This window comes from Odontesthes bonariensis, chromosome 21 (genome assembly GCF_027942865.1).
Source record: "Odontesthes bonariensis isolate fOdoBon6 chromosome 21, fOdoBon6.hap1, whole genome shotgun sequence".
NCBI lineage: Eukaryota > Metazoa > Chordata > Actinopteri > Atheriniformes > Atherinopsidae > Odontesthes > Odontesthes bonariensis.
In genome coordinates, this window is record NC_134526.1 from 17,409,716 (window position 1) to 17,430,944 (window position 21,229).

Below are 21,229 nucleotides of genomic sequence, written 5' to 3' on the forward strand. Positions count from 1 at the left end.
CTGCTCTGATTAACTGATGAAGGGGGAGGAGGCAATCCATGGCGTGGAGGAAATCTCCCTGGGTTTGAGGATAGACACGTCAGGTTGCCTCTTGTACTCTGGATCACGAATCTGCAAGAGAGCGTTGGTGGCTTAGGCACAAAGCAAGAAGCGGAGATCTGCACATCATCTGCTCAGAGAGTGCAAACCTGACCCAAAGCATTGTGAGTACTTTTTTTCTGTTGCAAATGTATGTGCATGGCAGTGTTTTGTGAATATAGCAGGCATGTCTCCATGTTTGCATTCTTTGTGAATCTCACTTGTTTTGCTTTGTGAAGAAGATAAAGATATTGAAATATATATAAAAAAAAAAACATAGACTGTTAAACCCTATCTGTGATTTCTTGTTTAAGTTAATTAGCTTTCTCTGTTGAACTTTCATTTCATGAAGCGTTGCTCTTAACAGGTAATTCATAAATGATATCAGTTATGTCACACGATTAGATATTCTTTCTGTTAAATAAAAATAAGTCATGATAGTCTTGTGGTAGTGCCTCATTATCAAAATTATACACTATTGTTGATTTAACATAACACTCATATTTCCCCCACTTTTGATCTCCTCGAAAACTGCGGAGAGGGACAGTATTGCTACAATACATCCATTGCTTCAAAGTTTTATTGGGCAGACACTGGCAGCAGAAAACAGTTTTTCAGTTACTGTGACTTGTATCCACCATTCATGCGTGTGCGCGTATCCCTCATATAGCCTCAGAGGACCATGGCACTTGCTGGGATGCTGAGTGACGACGACATCAAGGCTGCAGTTCAGGCTTGTCAAGGTGAGTCAGACAAGACAAACAAACTCACAGGCAAGAGGACACATATGAAAAAAAAAAAAAAAAAGAGAAGAAGTCTTACCTTGCAGTATGGGGTAATATGTGTATTCACATATTATATAGAGAAAGAGGAGCCTTTCAACCCACTCCCATGGGGGATACCTGCATGATGTGTTGTTCACAGTCGGGGGGGAACTGGGCTCCTGCAGGTTACCAGGCAGCCATGTGGCAGGAGACCTGTCACCACCCAGATACCAAAGTGTTTATGTTGAGTATTCACAAATAGAAGACCAACTCACACGAGCCATAAAGTCCTCACATCCCAAAGCTTTTGATTATTTATTTCGGGCAATTATGTCTGCACGACAAGGCGCACGCAGCTCAATTGCTGGCTTCAAAGAATGGAAAATGTCAGCGCTTATATTCCCTTTATTCAAGAGAACGCGCTTGTTCCCAATGTTTTCAGGCAAAATAACATTTCAACTTTTTCCGGCACCCTTTGTTTTTTTCGAACGTGTCAGTTAAAGATGGCAGTAATTCTATATTTAAGTAAAAGCTAATAAGAAAGCTGGTAGAGTGGACTAAAATATGCACTAACTAACTGTTAGATTACATATATCTTACTCTTAGACTACAAATCCCTGAAATCATTCATTCACTGCGCAGGTTTTCCTCAGAAAATCCATTGAACTATTTGAGGATGTCTGATCCTGGAAGAACTTCCACTGTGACCAGCTTGATAAGTAAAGAGCTTTTCACATTAAGGTTTGAATTGAACCCTTGGGCAATATTCGATGTGGGGGGACTGCTTCAATAGCAATAGTAGGCGAATAATGTAGTAATGTAGGCTATGATGCGCTCGAGGGTGAATATTGGTAAATGTCATCGGCTGAAAAATGAAATTCATCTTAGCGAATGACTAGATGTGACATCTTTGGTCAGCCCCACCATTCTCTCTTTCTTGTCATTCAGTGTTTGACCTCTCATCCCACATGTGCCTGTTTCTCATGCTCACTCCATCTCCATCTTTGCCATCGTAGCTCCAGGCACATTCAACTTCAGGTCGTTTTTTGCACAAGTGGGATTGACCGGCTCTTCTGAGGCTGACGGGGAAAAGGTCTTTGCAGTCCTGGACCAAGACAACAGTGGATACATTGAGGAAGAGGAACTCAAGTAAGGGTGGAGTGTGTGTGTGAGAGTGTGATCTAGGTGTTACTCATATTGTGGGGACGTAAACCACTTTGCATATTTACACTGTGAGGATTTATCTCCCTTAAGGTGGCAAAAAAAAAAAGAGTCATCACAATTTAAGTCTTTAAATTTTAAGGTGATGACCTGTTTTTCCAGCTAGGATAAGGTTAAGTTAAAGTTGGGGCACAAGTTAGTCGATAAAATGCCTTCTTAGGTCATGACACCACAGCTATGTGTGTGTGCATGACTAAGATGCTTGAACAAGGACACAAGTGTGTTTGTGCACGTGTGTTACATTTATGCTGTAATTCTCCCTGGGGATGGCCCTCAGGCAGAGGTCACAGCATGAGTGGAACAGAATTTCCACCATGATATGAGTGGTGATGGAAAGGGGATAGAGATCGCTCAAACAAGCCCACAGGGAGAAATAAAAGTAATAGCAGGGTTAATGATTATGGTGATGTATGTCTTTAATGATAGCTTTTATGTGTTTGTGTTTTGACCTCCATTTAGACTGTTCCTTCAGAACTTCTCTCTGGGGGCCAGGGAGCTGACGGTGGCAGAGACCAAGACTTTGTTGGCTGCAGGAGATAAAGATGGGGATGGCAAGATTGGGATGGAAGGTGTGTGCTTGTGAAACATCTGGAAAAGCTGCTTGCAGATGTGAAAACGATCCGCCTTTGAAGAGGAGCTGTCCAGCTCATAGTGCTGAAATGTAAAGCGTACATAACTAAAAAAGATTCCACAACTGACTTCTGTTTCTTTTTCCTCCCGCAGAGTTCTGTCATCTCCTGAAGTAAAGAGAATAAACACAAGAAGCCACCGCTGTGTTTCCCCCTTTTCCGAACAATTCATTTCTCGGGGTCATCTTGACTTTTCAAACTGGTGAATGCAAAAAACAAAAAAATATATCCTCAGATATTCTGTGCCCACCTGCTACTGTCCTTATTGCTGTGATACAAAATGCAAACAGTGTTTGACAGACAAAATGCTGAAAACTGGATATCAAAAATGGATAATCAATTTGGTACCTGAAATTTATCAATAAATGTATGCGAGGTGTGATCTCACTGTCTCATGTCTTCTTCACCTGGACAACGTATAAACCATTTGATTTTCCCGCTATGGTATGTCCCAAATTTCTAAGAACACAAAAATGCAGGATTAGTAACAGTGAGAGGTCCAGCATTTACAGCATTAGAGAATAAAGAACGAAAACACTAAAAAACAAACAAATAAAAAAGGTAATAATCTGATAACGGATTTCATGGTTGCTATGAAGTTCCACACAGCCGTTTCAAGTCAAGTTTAATGAACAATTTGAACTTAAACACTCTCATGAGTCTTTGTATTAACCAGCAGCAAACTGACCTCAAAATCACTGCCTGTAGTTTAGTTTTTCTTTTTGTTGAATAAAAATCCATTTATTTAAAAAATGTTCAATCTGTAAATTTGCACTCTATTTCTGTATTTCTATTGATATTTTTCCAGGTTTGGAAAATATGGGAAAAATTCTGTAAAATAAGAGAAAAAAACAGTGAATACTTATTTTTCTAAATATTGTGGCTCCTGTTTATTTAGGGCCCCTGAAAGCCCCAGAGTCTTGGGTGAAGTTTTTGAAGTTTTTAAGAGCTGTCTGTATTTTACCTGCCAGACAGAAGTCAGAGCGCTCTTTAGTCTGGATAAACAGACGGTTTCCTGAAAATAAAAAAGCTAAAAGCTAAAAGCTACTTAGAACAGGCCCACCAGAAGGGCAAAGAGTTTTGTTTTTTTTGTATTTTTAAACAGTGTCATCAAACAGTTGTTTACTTTCTCACAACACTTTCTTAACCGCAGAGCTGCAGTGTAAAATATAGTGCACACAATATAGCGTTTGCTCAGACTGCTATTAAAGTGTTGAGGTTGGAGTTGTTTTAGATGGCAAGATTAGCTTGTCTGTCAGGAATTCATCTAATAATACTGTCTACTGTAGGTAAGACACTGTAATACTCATAAGAACTACATGCAATCCAGATCAAAAGAAACTGAATGACAAAAGACTTGGACTAGCCTTCACTAGCCTTGTGAAGCAAAATAACTCCCTTTGGTGTGGACTTTGTAATTCTGCAGACCTATTGCGTACACAAAAAGCTAAATAACGCATTTATTGCAAAGGGAGAAGTCAGGAGGCATGTACATATATTGGCCCTCATTTATCAAACTTGCGTAAGACGAAAAACATGCGTAGGTCGTGTGTACGTTCTTTTCTGCGCAAAGGTTGGCATTTATCAAATACATCGTGAGCGCAGGAAAGATGAAATCGCCACGACAGGTCTGAAGCCGTGTACGCACTTTTCCATTTTGACTTGCGGTGACTGCAATAGCATACATAAACAGCAGCGTCACTAGTGCGTGCCTCATGAGTCGCAACAAATCCCTTGGTTAAAATTACAGACTTATCACTTCAAAGAAGGCCCATGTTTTATTTGACTTCAACATAAATATAAACATAAACGCAAATTAAATAAATAAAAAAATTAAACAAGTACAACTCCGTAATTGGAAGAGTGATGGCTCATTATTCAACCGCCTATTTAAGAGGTGATTCTAGCGGCGCGGTAATGGCGAAACGATGGCAGATCTGGCTTTGTTAGAGGACCTGAACGCGCGCATCAGGCGCGAGAGAGTGTTCCGGGACCGGCAGGATTTCTTTCGGGAAAATGATGAGTGGCTTATGAGCCGTACAGGAGAGGCGCTTTAACACTGCGCATACGCAAAGACGTAGCTCCGATCAGGCCGGCCACCCTCTCCTCCAAGGCACTCAAATCCAAACCTGGATCGGAGCCCCCCCCCCCCCCCCCCCCACCCCCCTCCGTTTGTGACATGCTGCGTCGGAGAGCTGCAAATTTCATATCGGACCACTTCTTCCTGATCTTATTGGAGAAAAAGTAAAACATCGTTCAATTTTAGATTTCATTTAATCTGGAGTTTATCACATTTTATTGACCATCACAGTAGGGGAAAATACATAACTCGTCCGGTCTGCGATTTACATCACCAACGCTGTTGACAGCCGTCCCAGCTGTCAACAGCGTTGACAGCGTTTCTTTGCCGCCTTTCGTCTATCCATGTCGCAAATTCTAGAGGTGCGGCCTCTCAACCCCCTTTTGTAGAAGGCGTGGTTAGGATCATTACGATGGATTTCGGCCGCCGGATTTATCAACAGCCGCTCGGTTTTACGATGGGATTGGTGTGGTACGCATGTTCTGTAAATCTCACTTGAGCCTCTGCGTACGACGAGTTCTCCGCTCATATCAACGATGCTTTCTACGACGGCTTGATAAATGAGGGCCATTATCTTTATAGTGATATTGGGTTTTTATAACAAGCAGGGAACATTTAGGACAAATTCATGTGCTTTGACGCTCATATAGGCCTATGTCACGCCATGGACTCATGTCATGAGTTTTATGTTTTAGGTCATGTTTTGTTCTTTAGTCATGTCTTAGTTTAGTTTTCATGTTTCAGGTTCAGGTCTTGTGTTTAGTTCATGTCATGCCATCAGCCTCACGTCCCTCACCTGTGTTTTCCCCTTCAGCTGCACTCAATCCCTAATCACCCTCCACAGTATTTAGTTTCCAGGTTTCCTTTCATTCTTTGTCAGATTCTTCCAGTCATCGATGCTCCATGTCAAAGTAAGCCACGTAATTAGTCAAGTCAAGTCAAGTCAAGTCAAGTCAAGTCAAGTCAAGTCAAGTCAAGTCTTTTGTTTGTCAGTCACAGTCTTGTTCACAGTCATGTTAAGTTTTTTGATATCCGGCTCGGCCGCGTTTTCTGTTAAAACCTTTTCTTTGAGAAAATAAATTAAGTTTTGATTCCCAAGAAGTCTGCATCCGCATCCTTCTCCTCACACCCACACCGAACTGACAATATACAAGATTGCTGATTCACAAAAGCAGAATGCTTTATATCCTAATACCTGGGGTGTTTGGGAGATGGATGAGATCAATTTGAGTTAAAAACTAGTGGGGACCACTAGTTTTTTTTTTTTTTTTTTTATAAATCCCACATAGTCCCGTGTATAAAAGAAAAACTTGATATTTTTCTTAAGAAGTCTAATACAGCTGCTCTTCACTGGATGGATTTCAAATCTCCGCAGAGGTTATCAGAAAATATACATGTGAGTGACACAACACTGAGAGAATGTGGTTCACATTGTCAGTTTAACCCATTATGAGGTCATAATTGGACATACAAGTTATTAAGTGAGACATGGCTGAAAAAAACTGTGGGAAAAGAACAGAATAGAAACTTGCAACTGTAAAGCCAACAGTCACTCGATGGCGAGTCCAAATGACTGAAACATTGCCTACTAAGGACAGGGATGTGGTGGAACAGGCACCAAAGTCTTGTCCCTGTTGCTGGCTCATTTGAAACTGGACACTGCATGTGAGGGTTGGAAGATCCTCATGTATAGATACTGTAGCTTATACTTTTGGCAGAGCTATGTTACAGGAGAACTTAGGCCTAAGCACAAACCACATATATCTATGAACTGAAACCATCTCAGATGCAGCTCCAATCATTCCTTAGCAAGATTAGATATTCTGGGGATGATAATGTACAATGAAACCAAAGTCAAATTCAGCAGAGTTCTATAAAAAAAGAAAGAAATATTGCATTTATTACCTGGCATAGCTCTATCGATTAGGACAGACTGACTGCATGGTGTAATGCATACAAATGGGCTGTGGGGACATCAAATTGATAAGGAATTAAGACCAATTATGACTTTAACCCTCTCTCCTGCTCTAACATTTGGTAGAGAAAATGTTTCAGTTACTATACCATACTTCATTCAAACCTTTTGGAAGCAAAACTGCCTGAGCAATCTGTACCATTTACTTTTGGTACGTGACACTAAAGAATGAATATGTTATGTCATTACTTTTTCAAATTTTGATCATTTTACCAAGACATCTTAACCATTTGTCAAAAAAATTTGACTCTTATTACTATTGCCTTAATGAAATAAAAAATGCAAACAAACATTCCTAAATCTTTAATTTTTTTTTTTAATTAGAGATAAAAGGCTAAAGACCATATCTATGCAGTCCTTTTGGGTGGTCCGATGACTTGTTTTCAGAGGGACTACTTATGGTAATTGCAATGTGTAATTTAGAAGTTCACAGCTTTTAAAGGGGCTGCACTCAACTTTTCTCACAACCTAAAATAGGGAGTTTGCTCATGGCCAGTGCTTTCCCAAGTATCTATTCATTATAGTCTTAAATGTAACTATCAAAATAATTTTTTTCAAATTTGGCTGTAAATCATATGGTTGCAACATGTGCCATGAAGCTGACGAGAAGTGGGTCTGCTCGGGTTTCCACATGTCTAGCTATAGGCCTCCGCACACATGGTAGCATCCTCATTTGTTGGCCTTAAAATAGCTCCAGACTACTAGACACATTTTTTCGAAACCCATGCATCTTGGTACCTGATACTGAGACTCAAAGCTCTGTAAATGGTGTTGCTCAAGGATATATAAGAGAGAAGGAACAGGGCTTGAGGCATTCACTCTTGTCCCTGTGGTTTTCACTCGCCTCAACGCAGCTCAAAGGTGAGTGGGATGTGGGCATTAGTAATGCCACTCTGGCCTCTGCAGATTACACTGGAAGGAAAAGGACTCAGAAAAGGAGATGCCCATGGACTATAAACTATAGAGAGAAATGGAACCAAGATAACCAACAAATACATGGACCACAGGAGAATTTGTTTTGCATGAAAGGAGATCAAATGTTGCTGACCGATTTCAAAGGATCATCGTTTGTGGATGATACTTTGTTTATTTCCATTATGTCTTTTTAACGGGATGAAAAACAAACCTAGAGCTGCCAGTGCATTTTTCCAGTTACATTATGCATTTGTAGCAGGGGTTCATGGCATTGTGACAGTATGAGCATCTTGTTTTAGTGCCAAAGCAGCGCAGTATTTTGAGATAGACAGAGCCAGTGCTGTGCTGTCTGGAGGCAAAGAGAAGCTCTTTAGTCCGTAGCAAGCAGAACCGCAAAAGCTGCATGGCAGAGCAGGATTGATACTTAATGTGACAGCAACCCAGAGAGCTAAGGTTATGTTTAATGATAAGTATATATATATATATATGGGCCTCCAGAATATCTGGATTCCTGATGTCAGTTAGGTTGGAGTGCTTGCCGCAATATCAGTGATTAGTTTTATTTTGAAGAAGAACATTGGCATTGCAACATGTCCTCTACTTAAGATTTACGATGCTCATCCTAACCCTGATTGTCTCCTTCTCTCTCCTCTTAGAATAAAAAATGGCCTTCGCTGGTGTACTCAAGGATGCTGAAATCAAAGCAGCTCTGGACGGCTGCGCAGGTGAGTTTCATTATCTTTAATTCATGAGCCGCACACTGATGTGTGCATTCTCATAACTATTGTGACACATAATTAAATTTACCTGCAAATGCAAAGTTTAAAAAATAATAAGTTAAATAAGTTTTTTTAAAATAATGTAAAAAAAATAACCAATACAAATTGGCTGAGATCAGAATGTACTACACTCTAAGTTTTAGAACATGTCATGTAGACTGCCAGCCATAGTGATCTTATAACATCAACATCGTGTTACTGACTTGTTGGGTGCTGATGTTGTTAAAATGCGTTCCAGCTGCTGACTCCTTTGACCACAAGACGTTCTTCAAGGCATGCGGCCTGTCCGCCAAGTCCGCTGATGAAGTCAAGAAGGCCTTCCTCATCATTGACCAGGACAACAGTGGCTTCATTGAGGAGGAGGAGCTGAAGTAAGGCATTTCAGTAATTCATACTTCAAGCTGAAACTCAATGCCAAGGCCGCAGTGGCCCAGAACATACAGCAAGATCTAATATTACTGCCTTGTGTTTATAATTGGGTCTGGGGGGCCAAAAAATACAATGACAGTAGTAAAGAAATGTCTTACTCTGTGTGACCTGTAGGTTTTATGACCAGTTTAGATGGATTTGAAAGGTTTGAAAGGGTTAGCTTCCCAGCATCATTTTAATTCTTACTGTTTTGTCCACCTATCAGGCTGTTCCTGCAGAACTTCTCTGCTGGTGCCAGAGCACTCACTGACAAGGAAACCAAAGCTTTCCTCGCCGCTGGTGACAGTGACGGTGACGGCATGATCGGAGTCGATGGTAAGAGGCCTTTTTCCATATATTTGGGAATACAAAACAGCACAGATATACATGAATATTGCTGATTTTCCTAACACCAAGGTCTTAATTGATCATTATCTGCACAAAGTGAGGGGGTCTAAACCAACCTTGATCATACCTATATGACATAGAAATTGTAACATTTATTTTTCATTTTTTCAACTAATGGCAGTTTAATTCTACCTTCACAGAGTTTGCTGCCCTTGTGAAGGCATAAATGTCCACTGACCAAGATCCACTTCTTTTCATGGAACTGCGAACTCCTTGCAAGATTCATTACTCATCAGCTGAAAGAATATTTTTTATACCTTATTTATGAGTTGCCTGCGGACTATTTCTGAACATGGAATACATATTTTGCTGTTATTGTTATTCAGTTGTGTTAAATGTTCTGAAATATGACTTGTGCAAACTGTACAACACCATCTGCACTTATGAGGAAGAGTGAAAAACCAGGAATAAATAATCTTTTGGTGTGAAGTCATCTCGTTCAGGTCAGTCTTCTTTGTATTGTCAATTTGGGGATTTGCGCAGCCTTTTTGAATTAACATGTCTGTACTCATGTAAACACAATAGGTTATTTAATAAGCAGTGTCAAACGACCCTCCTCTTGGCAGGGTTCTTTAATGCTCAGGAGGTGCTGAGAGATGGCTAAGACAACCCACCCAGCACTTGTTTTCATAGTTGGTTAATGAGAAGGGGAGTGTGGCTGGACTTTGGCTGGAAGTGAAATGCGCTGGGAATGACCCTGGGGGCTTTGCTCACATGCGCCTTAGATCCAGGGAGCTCTGCAATGTATAGCTGTCCCACTTTTTGTAATTAGATGGTCTGGTCCAAGATCTATTTCTCCAGCAACTGCTGCATAATCAGTTAGATGGTGTGCAGTGGCAACAGGACGGCTATTAACAGGCTCTGTCTCATCAGCAAGGCCGTATTACAACTCTAACCCTCTGCAAACACCTCCAGGGGTCTGGGCTGTTCTTAAAAAAATACTATACTCAATTTGGCTGTTTCCTTCTAGTGTTTGGAATGTCTGACATATTCTGAAAAAAAATAATGGACTGGCCTTAAAATGAATCTGAACGGCTTGTTTTTCATATTAAAGTCATATTTCAATTCCAGCGGGTTATGCATGTCCAGAGCACTGCAAGTCAGCAACATGTAAGCCTCAAGCCTGACACCCTAAGCTTGTTACTATCAGCCAGTGGTTAAAACAGAAAAAAATCTACAGTTGCAGTGGTCTGCAGATTACTCCATGTAATAGAGCTGCCACCTGCAGGTCATAGTTATACTTTCATCTTAAAGTGCGGAGCAAATTGTATCAATATAAACTAATTAAGAATTATAATATCCCTTTAGATTGTCTTGGGGAAAATACTACATTTGTCACACCTGCTTAAACATCTTAATATAACCTGGTGGAGCATGAAATCACAAAGATAAGAGGAATCTTTCCGAAATCACTTTATCCGCCAATCGGCATAATAATGAATATTCATCCAATAATTCCAAACGGTGAAGTAAAACTGGTTGTTTCCATGCACCATTATTGCAACTTTTATGCACATTTCTAAAAATTGCTCCTATTCACGATCACAAATGGTTTGACAGATGTGCCAGTTATATATATATATAAAACAGCAAAAGGATATTTCCCACAAAAGTGTAGTTTCTTAAGGCACATTCATACGCTTTAAGGATATGTCTCACGCTGTCGAACTAAAGATCCAGAAAGACTGTAAGAGAATTAACGCAATTTTACTAAGAAAATGGACTTCACTGTGCCTCCCTCATCCACAGAGGGGAATGGTAAAGGAGGAAAAACAACCAATTAGTGCAACTTACGCCAGCTCTAATTCATGCATGCTCAGTATCCACCCTCTTGAATATGGCAGTGTGTTGCCAGCAGCACTTCCAATTCGCCCTCCTCAGCAGTGCACATGCCTATTCTTAGCATCCAGGGACATTGAAGACTTCTTCAAACGCACCTTTTAAGCGTCTTCATTTGTGAAACTCAAAATAGACCGCTCTCTGGCTACAGGACGAATTTTCAACACCCCCTCCCTGCTCGGTGTCAGTTATCTTATGCCTCGGATTTCGACGGAGTGAAACTATAAAAGGTCACCGGGAGCACCGGGATGGTCACTGCAGTCCTACTTCAGTCTTGCCTGTGTCATCTGTACCTTACAAAGCAAAGACACTAGAGGTGAGTTTGAATGCAAGGGAGAAAAGAGGAGAGAAGTCCTGGAATATATAGCCGCAGCATCACGCTTGGCTTCTTAGAAAAATCTTAACCTTTTTACTCTTTTTCTTCTTTAAACATCGCGGTTTAATGGGGACTTCTCACTGCAATGCAGCATGTAAAGAAAGAGATGGGTGCTGCGTTTTCTCGTGGGAGCGCCGGCAGATAAGAAAGACTTGGATTACTGGTCAGCATCTTTAGAGCCGCAGTAGGGAACGTGGGTCAGTCTCAACCTCTCGAATGAGATCAAGAAATGCAAAACATGCCCATCCGAAATAAGTGGACTGAATACTCCGTCCGTTGAAATCTGGAGCCTTGTTTCTATTTCATTTGGAATAAAGTATTTGTCGGCATTGATTCGGTTTTTTCAAGAGAGCAAACTCTTGTGAAAATTGCGGAGTTGTGCAATGATGTTTTAATGATAATGTGAGTTTTCATAAACGCGTTTATTTGTTATATTCCACTGTTTGTTTTGAAAGCTTTAGCGAGCAGGTTGAAAATCGAGATCCCCCCGTCAAGAAAATGTGCTGCTGTAAAGTTGATGATATGGATAATATATCCAACTCTGAAAACGTAGTAATCTATTCTGTATTATTTCCGCAGCTCAAAATGACTTTCGCAGGTCTGGTAGAAGCCGACATCACTAAAGCACTGGAAGAGTGCAAAGGTGACTTTCAGCTTCCGTTCTTTCACCCAACTCCACAACACCCCCACCCGCCTCTTTCATTTTTCTTTTTTTTTTTAGCTTCCTGTGTGTTTTTTGTGTGTATGTGAACGAATAATAGCAAACTTTCTTCATTCTAGACTCATTCGACCACAAGAAGTTCTTCAAGACGTGCGGTCTGGCCGGCAAGTCGGCTGATGACGTCAAGAAGGCCTTCGCCATCATTGACCAGGACAAGAGCGGCTTCATTGAGGAGGAGGAGCTGAAGTAAGACGCGCAGTAGAACATCAGAGTTTATGCTAAAACACGTTTTTGTCTCTTCTGAACAGGTCAGAGTATTTTCAGGAAGCTGTTGTGAAACGGAATTACAATCTCAGTCCGTCTTTTTAGCAGATAATCAAACCCATCTGCATTCAGTAGTGGAGCAATCTGATTGGGCCCATAGGAACTGTGTCTGCAAATGGCAGAAGTGAACTAACCACCGTCTTTGTACGTCGGTAGGCTGTTCCTGCAGAACTTCAAGGCCGGTGCACGCGCCCTGAGCGACGCCGAGACCAAGGCTTTCCTGAAGGTCGGCGACAGCGACGGTGACGGCAAGATTGGAGTTGATGGTATGCACGCCCAGCTGCTGGTTCCCATGCACTGCAGTGCTGTGCTCTATGGATATCTATATGGTGATGAAAAACCAACCGCCTGTTTTCTATCTCTGTCCCTGCAGAGTTCGCTGCTATGGTTAAGGCATAAGACAGCAACTGACCAACAACACCTGCTCTGATGGAACAACAATGCCCACGTCGACCTCCCCCTTTTCATCTGAATATAAATAATTTTTATACATTTGCTTAAGGGACGTTTCCTCCTATGCAACACACTGTCCAAAAATGATGATTGTGAATGTCGCTCGGTTGTGTTCATGTCTTAAATATGAATTTTGCTTATTGTAAAATCTATGATGCACTTTCCAGGAACTGAAAGTAAAAGAATAAACATTCTTTTGCAGTGGCCTTATATTTTTTTAATTCTTTATTTATGATCCGTCTCTCATTAGTCACTATCTATCTATCTATCTATCTATCTATCTATCTATCTGAAAGCTATAGGCAATAGTAACAAACTGGTGATGTAAGGCTTATAACCACACTACAACATCCCACCACCCCCAATACATACACACAAACATTGACAGTCTATGGAGGCTATTCATAAAATTAGGGTATCTATTTTACTATCAGGGTTTTACATGTCAGGACATTATTTAATTTTTAATTTAATTTAATTTATTGATCCTTAAATGGTCTTAAAATGACATAAGCACAACCTCTGGTGATCAACAACATGCAGCGTGTTACTTCATTTGCACGTTATTCAACAAAAACTAAGGCAATTTGCAGAGGCAGTGTGTGGAAAAACTACAATTTCACTCCTTCCACAGGAATTAAGAGAGTAAGTAGCAGGCGACTGCTATTAATCAAATGCACTTGATTTATTGATCATCAGCAAGTGTGAGGGGCTCTATAACAGCAGACGTTTTGGCAATTTGCTGGTCTGGAGCGATCGTCTGTGTGTTAACAAAATGCAAGACTTCAGCAATGATCTTAGAGAAGCAATTATTGCTGCCCATCAATCTGTGTAAGGTCATAAGGTCATTTCCAAACAATCTGGAGTTCATCATTCTAAAGTAAACAAGTGGAAAAAATTCAAGACGGTTGCCAGTCTACCCAGCAGTGGATGTCCCAGCAAGTTCACCCCCAAAAAGAGAGTATATAATGCTCAGAGAAATGGAAAAAAAAACAAACAAGATCTGTCAGGCTCTATGGACCTCAGTTCGCATGTTAATAGTTCAAATGTACAACAGTAAAACGGATGAGTTGCAGGGGTAAACCTCTCCAATAAAGAATGTGGTAGCACGATTTGGAAAGACTTCTAGAAATGTCCTTTGGATAGACAAGACCGGAGGGGAGGTGTTCGGTCATAATGCACAGCACCAACATTGAAATACAACAAACAAAACAAAAACCTAAAGTCCATCCATTCATCCATCCTTCCAGCTGCTTCATTCAGGGCAACGGTAAAGTACTGTTTTTCACCCCCAAATGCAGCACCAGTATGTACAGTTGGACATTTATCTCATCAGCTTTTGCTGCTTTTAACAAGCTTGTGTCTTGACTTTCACTTTTTTTTATCACAAACTTTTGTTAGTAATTGATACTGGATACTGTGTGGACTGCGCTGTATTGTATATTTAAACCATTCCATGTGTATTTTTTGTAACAGATTAATGTCTGTAAACTAAATTGACTGCAAGGAACATGAATGTTTTGCCAAACTTTACTTTATCTTGTCATCCTTCAGCCACAAGAAGGAGGCATGGCGGCACACCTCCAAGCACACTGACAGTTCATACCAGCTGTCAATCACGATGGTGGAGGGGTGATGATTTGGGCTTTTTTTTTTGCGGTCACAGGGAAATGATCCAAAGCACAGATGAAAATGCTGTGATGGGGGATTAAGAGAGAGGTGCATAAATGAATGTATGCAAACCTCAATGAACAAAAGCAATGTTGTAAAAAAGAGAGGAATTCCTCCACAACGATGTAGGAGACTGATAGCATTATACAGAAAATGATCACCTCAAGTTATTGCCACTAAAGTTGGTTCTACAAACTACTGAATCGTGGAACACACTTCGTCTTTTACGCACTGCTTCTGCATTTCAGCTACTTTTTTGTTAGATAAATAATCACACATTTTAAGATGTCATGTTGTTGTTAAACTGAGCCTATATTTACCCAATTTTAACACCAATAAGTACAGGTTTATTCTTTTATCAGACTTTTAGACGTGAACCCCCTTTAATGAGGGTCTATTTTCTTTTTCGCTTCACTGGAAACTATTTGTGCTGCAAACCGTGACCGTGTTCTTTCTTGTAGCTCCATCAAGTAGCCACTAGATGGAGGCATGGGGATGTTTCCATCAAGATAAAACTCCCAAAGAGGATGCAAGAAAATATTATCATGTATAAAAATTGTTGGATAGACTAAACACGATTGACATTTTTTTCCTTGAAATTGATGAGTGCAAGCTACTGATATTGCAGCAAAAAAGACTTCACATGAAGAATATAAGGTTTTATTTAACTGAGTAATAGGCTTATTATGGCACATACGGTTTTAAATTTGAATGGAACAATGACTTGTTGTCATAAATTGAATATTTCTTCACTCTTCCTAGGCTGGAGTGAAGGGGCACGAGGATAGTCTGTATAACTAACAACGGCATATTCAGTGTTTTCTTTCGATGACCCCTGCGAGTCCCCAGGAAAAAAAAAGAAAAAACGACAAAAAAAAACCAAAAGAAACAAACGAGATCACCTCAACTCTCTATACATGCACATGGGATTAGACTCGTAAAGAAAGAGTATTAGCAAATGTACGATGAATAAATGATCGTCCAGTAACAGTATAGTCTACGAGGTATCAACATGGCGCATGACATCATGCACCGGTTGTGGGTGAAGTCTCATCCCCGCTCTCAATCCCATGTCTACAGTGTCTTTTCACACGCAGGGTCTGGATAAGATGATTGGATTTCTCTTTGCTGTTTTCAGTCCAGTCTAGCTTCACGAGCACCTCAGCAGGCCATTGAACGTCCCTTGTTGAGAGGCTCCATTTACAAGTTTGTAGTTGGACATGTTTTAGGAAGGAATGACAGTAAGGAACAAGCGGAGATAAGCTTTTACTCACTGATGAAAGAAGACAGGAATTTGCCCAAAAAAGGATAACAATAAACTGCTGTGCTCATTTTGAATTAACTCGTGGGAAATGGTGAGGATAGGGAAACTGGGACCTTAGGATCAGCTATAGGCTATATGAAGGAAGCTCAGCTGGATTAATCGTGGAGAGGATAACCTGCCAACTTTGACGCTTGTAAATTTAGGCCACATCCATATAATTTGACAGCATGTAAGCCCATGCGTGGTCAAGAACTGACAAACCAAAGGCGTGGTTTGCTCTTCCCCCGTCATCTCTACTCATTTTTAGCTAAATGTTTCATCCTCATCTAAAATTACATTTTTAAAGAAGATCAGATACGGCCTACACATCCATAAACAAGCATAGGCTATTAAGGAACACAGACACATAGAGTGTATATGCCAGAAACTGTTTTCCTTCAGACTTTCACTTTAAGTTTAATGTGTTCTTTACGCACCGACACAAAACCAGGGCAACATTACACGCTGTTTTCTTTCGCCAGCTGACGCGTGCCAGAGGGCACCTCTGCCAAGATTTGCAAAAGTGACCGATTTCTAACCGTAGAAAAGCGCCCGAGGATCATTGGGCCTCTTTGATGTAAAAAACACTTCTCAGAAATTAAATATCAAGATGTTTTGATAAGACTTGTAACCAAGGAGTGCTTTCATTATGTAATGCATATCCATTTCTTGTTAAATGTCGGTGGGACCTTATGTTTTGTTTATTCCAAACACCGATGGCCTTTTGTTATTCCATAGTTTTAAAAATGCTCATACAATTGTGCATTCCTTTTATTCTCCCCGTGCTTTAGTCTGCACATCTCCATCTAACCTTACATCATTGAGTAAAATAACCTTTTCCCGTGTCCTGGTGCAGTGAACACTCTCCCAGGAATGTGCTTAATGACCCCTGGCTTTCTTTGTGTGTCAGATCCCGCTAGGGGACAACAAATGCCCTCGGAAAAGACATCCTGTATTGTGCATTTTGCAACTGGTCAAGCTGGACAGATTGAAAATCAGCAGTGCAGCTCCAGTAAACCAGAAACCTCAGCAGAAATCAAACCTCTGCGCAGCTTCTTACTGCTATACATTTGTTCTAATGGTGCATGTTAATACCTGCTTGTCATGCCTCATCATCACCATGAGAGAATGGGACAACAGAGGGTGACCTCTGGTCTCTTAATCAGCACAGTTGACGAAGCAGTTCAGCGGGACTGTCTCCCTGTCGGTGTCAGAGGGCGAGAAGGTTAGAAAACACCGGCCTCCCTGGCATTCAATAATGACCATGGGTTTGATGTTATAATATCTGATAACAGGACTCCGTGGGGCTCTAAAGAATGAGGTGCGGGTGTTGTGGATTTAGGGGAGTGAAGCATCACAGAGTGAAATGCATCAGCTCCAGAGGTGGTTCATGAGCGGACCTTTGGGATCCCCCTTTAGCTCCAATCGATGAAAGCTTAAAGATACATGGTGCCTGTAAAACTGGCTCAGAAAGTTCAGAATTAGATGGCATTACATTTCCAGTATCGAATATGTAACTAAGAACACATTTTGAGGGGGGCCGTGGCTCAGATGTGCTAGTTTTGGGACTGCTGCCTGTGAAAAGATATTTGCATGAACGGGTGGTGGTGCGTGGAGGGGCAAGGGGGAGAAAGAGAGAGAGAGAGAGAGAGAGAGAGAGAGAGAGAGAGAGAGAGAGAGAGAGAGAGAGACTGCTGTTAGGCTGCATTACAGGCTACCTGCATTTACTGTACTATATAATTATCGAGGTGAGAGGAGGAGGGGTGCTGGGATGGCAAGAGGGAGTGGATGATGGAAAAAACTATGCGCTTTTTAACTTAATTTGCTATTTACAAGGGCGTCACTGATGTCCATTCCAGTCTCTCTGCCTCTGGGCGTTCTAAATAGTAAAGGTTAATTAGTTAGCAGAGAAATTGGATCTGGGGCGGGGAGTTAGAATTTGATCCACAGACAGGTAACTCAAGCAATCCCCATTGTCACAGCAATCAGACCTATATAAATCCACCTTGACGGACAGCAGTCACCACATAGCCTTACCTCTCTGCTGGATCACCGACCTGGGCGAGAACCACTAAACACGGTAAGTTGGTGCGCGGATTCGGGGCTGTCTTTTTCGATGGAAAACTGTGAGTTTGGTTTTTAGACTTTTTGCAAAATCTTGTGTTTTTGCCCTTGCTTTTTTTTCTTTTGTATTCAGCGTACTTTCTGAGCACTTCAGGGGCAGCCTGGTTTTGCAACAGAAAAAGAAATTGCTCGAGTGCGGTAAACGAGACCTATAGAGGCTGAAAAGTTGTCCGCAGAAGCAGCCAGAGTTGTCTCAAGTGCTCATTTCAGCAACTTAAGCTTTTTTATAACATTTTATTGTTTTAGTCACAGACCTCTTTTTTGACAATGCTGTCACTTGGACAGCTTTTGCTCTCCCATCACTGTCACTGTCAGAGGATTTGTATTGCACCTACCTAAATGTGTTAATAATTCACCATGGCTGTTCCTCCTACAGGAATAAAATGTCGCTCTCATCTGTCCTTTCTGCTGATGCCATCGACAGTGCAATCAAGGACTGCCAAGGTATCGTTTTTCACCAATATCTTCATTGCTCTCTGTATGCGCACGTATGTGGCGCCACTGCAGTCAGCTGACAATAGATTTGTTTCAAAGCAGCAAAATGTTACCTGCACTACAGAGAATATGGCAGTGATGCTTGGTTAATGCTTTGCTAAAAGATTTTTTGAGCATCACTTGGATATGGCCATAAACTAGAGAGAGTTCAGATTTGATCTTGTTTTTGTAGTGTCATCACTGGGCGTCAAAGATCAAGTAAACTGGCATACGCAGTATTATATGTTATCTTGTGACTGTTACCGTAATATCTCTATAACATAAGTTTTCAGAGGATTTGCAAATAAAACAGCAACTTTTCTAAAATGACTTAGTTTATTCGCTAAAACTCTGTTTAGAAAGACAGTGTATGGAACTGAAGACCGATTTTTGTCATCATAAATAAAAAAAGAAAGCACTATCTTTTGTCTACAGCTCCGGACTCCTTCAGCGCCAAAAAGTTTTTCCAGATGTGTGGCCTCACCAAGAAGAGCCCTCAGGATGTGAAGAAGGCTTTCGGGTTCTTGGACAACAATGGCAACGGTTTTATTGAGGAGGAAGAGCTCAAGTGAGTGAGCAGCCAGATAAGAAACATACATTTTGTTTGTCGTGTCCAGGATCGAACTGAACAGAAGCTTGTGTCCATCGAAAGGGAGTAGCAAGACTCAAATGTCCACCAATATGTCATAACTCATTTCAAAAGTTTTAGCAAACTATGTGTGAATCTGACTATGGAATCACGACACATCAAAACTCTATATAGTTAGTTTTTCCAAAAAACAGCAAATGTTAAATATGCCCAACAATATAATGGGATGAGGTTAGAATTGTAACTGTCTTCTCTACAAGTTCGTGTCCAGTGACTGAAGAGCATTACAAGATGCAACACCAAAGCTTGGTACCGGCAGGCAGTTACTCTTTGTAGATGCACCTACAATTAAATCGAAAAGTCAACATTTTTTGTTATTTTTCATTGCTCAACACATGCGGACATTTCTAAAAAAAAAAAAAAAATTGGGGTAAAGTTTTGCATCAGGAAGAAATAGACCTCAGTACTTCTGATGTGGTTTGTGCTATTCATCCACTTATTACTAAGGATTACCTCTGACTTTGGTCTGTGGTTTTCTATATCTGCGATTCCGCCAGGTTTTTCCTCCAGAAGTTCTGTCCTGGGGCTCGCGTCCTGACAGACAAGGAGATCAAGGCCTTCTTGAGTGTTGCTGATGATGATAACGATGGACGGATTGGAGCAGATGGTGAGAAGATCTGCACTTATTTTACATGGCATTCCTGAATGTGGATAGGGGGAAGCAAGCAAAACTAGTTCAAAAAGTTTGTGATACTGAATTTAGGAAGTAGTTTAGATAATTAGGCAGCCATGCTACTGATAAGCTGTTAACTTAGTAGCACAGCTGCACGTTTGAAATTCAGATTCAAAGCACTGGCTCAGTTTTTTACTGTTTCTTCTAATTCTTGTTACTGTATAAAAGTGTTCATTTTGTCAGTAACAATAAGGTGTAACTCTTTTCTCCACAGAGTTCCAGGCTATGGTCTTGTCCTGAACAGCTGGACATTGTTCCAACCTGATCTGGTCCCCCCTGCTGTACTTGTCCCACCGCTTCAAGCGCTCTTAGTTTAGTCAGCCACTATTAATCTTGTCAGGAAATCATTCAATCAATGATTCTTATTTTGACTTGCTCCGATCCACTCGCATCGACATGCTTGTCATGTTTTTAGTTCTTTGTTTTTCATATATTTTAGAGTGATCATAAATCTGTATTGCCCAAATAAATGTACACTTAACCAAATCAATGAGAAAATAAAAGAGTACAAACCCAAGTTCTACAACTCTTTTTAATCATTTCTACTCAAGTGAATTCTCTCTAGTTTTCTGTTTGTCCTCATCTTGGTTTATGGTACTTAACAACACAGTGCAGTTGCTTCACATATTTAGAAAAAAAGATCTAATTTGGCCATGGGATATGGATATGGACTCAGAGATGTAGGCATTCCAATGATCAAAACATACACAGACATGCAAAGACACACGGTATTTCCCTCACAGTTCAGAGGTGTCCTTAAATATATGCCTACCTCTGTCTAGCACACCGGTAAATAAGTTTGAATGTCAGGCAGTGTCAGGTATATGAGAAATGACAAACACTGACTGTCTGGCTCTGTAGATACAGTACTGATGTGATTTTGAGTGTGTGAGGAGAACTCATGGATCTGCCTTGCAGAAGAGGTGACCTTGCTGACCACCTGAGTGTCACCGTGGTTGGATCGACTGACACCTGACCTCAACTTTGTGAATAAACCCAGCTGAACTCCAGCTCTGCTCCGGCTGGGGGAAACAAAACACACACGCACACGGAACCCAATGAATTTGCAAAAGTCAAATAGGAGTTAGGACACAGAGAGCCGAAACCGCAGCCGCACACAATCTTGAACATGTAAATAATAAATGCAAGTGTGCATCTGTGTCAGGTCTCCCTGATAGCAGGGGAAATCATTTTATGATGCTCAGAAGCCTTGGACATCTCACAACTTTGCAATCCCCCCCATCAGCACAAGACTATAAATATCATATGTCGTCGTCCTCTGCACTTACAGGATTCACAGGATTTGAATTAACAACTACTTCACCATCCTCCCGCCCACTAACGCCTCCAAAATACAGAGTAGGACTTTTTTTTTTCAGAGCTCCTGCTCTAGTGCCATTCCAATTATCTGTTTATTACAGGGGA

The 21,229-nt window shown here is 40.9% G+C and overlaps 4 protein-coding genes across 4 annotated transcripts; all 4 read left to right on the forward strand.

The window, feature by feature from the left end:
* Positions 1 to 137: 137 nt before the first annotated feature.
* Positions 138 to 2,935, forward strand: pvalb5 (parvalbumin 5). Its single transcript, XM_075453365.1, has 5 exons — positions 138 to 203; positions 749 to 821; positions 1,859 to 1,991; positions 2,523 to 2,632; positions 2,787 to 2,935. Exons 2-5 carry the CDS (start codon positions 761 to 763, stop codon positions 2,807 to 2,809), a joined length of 327 nt encoding a protein of 108 aa, XP_075309480.1. The 5' UTR covers positions 138 to 203; positions 749 to 760; the 3' UTR covers positions 2,810 to 2,935.
* A 4,612-nt stretch (positions 2,936 to 7,547) lies between these two features.
* Positions 7,548 to 9,690, forward strand: LOC142370852 (parvalbumin beta-like). Its single transcript, XM_075453364.1, has 5 exons — positions 7,548 to 7,608; positions 8,319 to 8,387; positions 8,680 to 8,812; positions 9,076 to 9,185; positions 9,398 to 9,690. The coding sequence occupies exons 2-5, from the start codon at positions 8,327 to 8,329 to the stop codon at positions 9,421 to 9,423; spliced, it is 330 nt and encodes a 109-aa protein (XP_075309479.1). The 5' UTR covers positions 7,548 to 7,608; positions 8,319 to 8,326; the 3' UTR covers positions 9,424 to 9,690.
* A 1,639-nt stretch (positions 9,691 to 11,329) lies between these two features.
* Positions 11,330 to 13,120, forward strand: LOC142371410 (parvalbumin beta-like). Its single transcript, XM_075454071.1, has 5 exons — positions 11,330 to 11,412; positions 12,052 to 12,115; positions 12,253 to 12,379; positions 12,614 to 12,723; positions 12,831 to 13,120. The coding sequence occupies exons 2-5, from the start codon at positions 12,058 to 12,060 to the stop codon at positions 12,854 to 12,856; spliced, it is 321 nt and encodes a 106-aa protein (XP_075310186.1). The 5' UTR covers positions 11,330 to 11,412; positions 12,052 to 12,057; the 3' UTR covers positions 12,857 to 13,120.
* Positions 13,121 to 17,638: 4,518 nt separating this feature from the next.
* On the forward strand, positions 17,639 to 20,321 carry pvalb8 (parvalbumin 8). Its single transcript, XM_075453417.1, has 5 exons — positions 17,639 to 17,964; positions 18,385 to 18,452; positions 18,918 to 19,050; positions 19,629 to 19,738; positions 20,019 to 20,321. Exons 2-5 carry the CDS (start codon positions 18,392 to 18,394, stop codon positions 20,042 to 20,044), a joined length of 330 nt encoding a protein of 109 aa, XP_075309532.1. The 5' UTR covers positions 17,639 to 17,964; positions 18,385 to 18,391; the 3' UTR covers positions 20,045 to 20,321.
* Positions 20,322 to 21,229: the final 908 nt, after the last annotated feature.

Excerpts from the sequence above, each read along its gene's own strand:
- LOC142370852 (XM_075453364.1), top strand. The coding sequence starts at position 8,327 with ATGGCCTTCGCTGGTGTACTCAAGGATGCTGAAATCAAAGCAGCTCTG. Across the intron at positions 8,813-9,075 it reads ATTGAGGAGGAGGAGCTGAA|GCTGTTCCTGCAGAACTTCT; the intron begins GTAAGGCATTTC and ends TCCACCTATCAG. Across the intron at positions 9,186-9,397 it reads CGGCATGATCGGAGTCGATG|AGTTTGCTGCCCTTGTGAAG; the intron begins GTAAGAGGCCTT and ends CTACCTTCACAG.
- LOC142371410 (XM_075454071.1), top strand. The coding sequence starts at position 12,058 with ATGACTTTCGCAGGTCTGGTAGAAGCCGACATCACTAAAGCACTGGAA. Across the intron at positions 12,380-12,613 it reads ATTGAGGAGGAGGAGCTGAA|GCTGTTCCTGCAGAACTTCA; the intron begins GTAAGACGCGCA and ends GTACGTCGGTAG. Across the intron at positions 12,724-12,830 it reads CGGCAAGATTGGAGTTGATG|AGTTCGCTGCTATGGTTAAG; the intron begins GTATGCACGCCC and ends CTGTCCCTGCAG.
- pvalb5 (XM_075453365.1), top strand. The coding sequence starts at position 761 with ATGGCACTTGCTGGGATGCTGAGTGACGACGACATCAAGGCTGCAGTT. Across the intron at positions 822-1,858 it reads TGCAGTTCAGGCTTGTCAAG|CTCCAGGCACATTCAACTTC; the intron begins GTGAGTCAGACA and ends TTGCCATCGTAG. Across the intron at positions 2,633-2,786 it reads TGGCAAGATTGGGATGGAAG|AGTTCTGTCATCTCCTGAAG; the intron begins GTGTGTGCTTGT and ends TTCCTCCCGCAG.
- pvalb8 (XM_075453417.1), top strand. The coding sequence starts at position 18,392 with ATGTCGCTCTCATCTGTCCTTTCTGCTGATGCCATCGACAGTGCAATC. Across the intron at positions 19,051-19,628 it reads ATTGAGGAGGAAGAGCTCAA|GTTTTTCCTCCAGAAGTTCT; the intron begins GTGAGTGAGCAG and ends CGATTCCGCCAG. Across the intron at positions 19,739-20,018 it reads TGGACGGATTGGAGCAGATG|AGTTCCAGGCTATGGTCTTG; the intron begins GTGAGAAGATCT and ends TTTTCTCCACAG.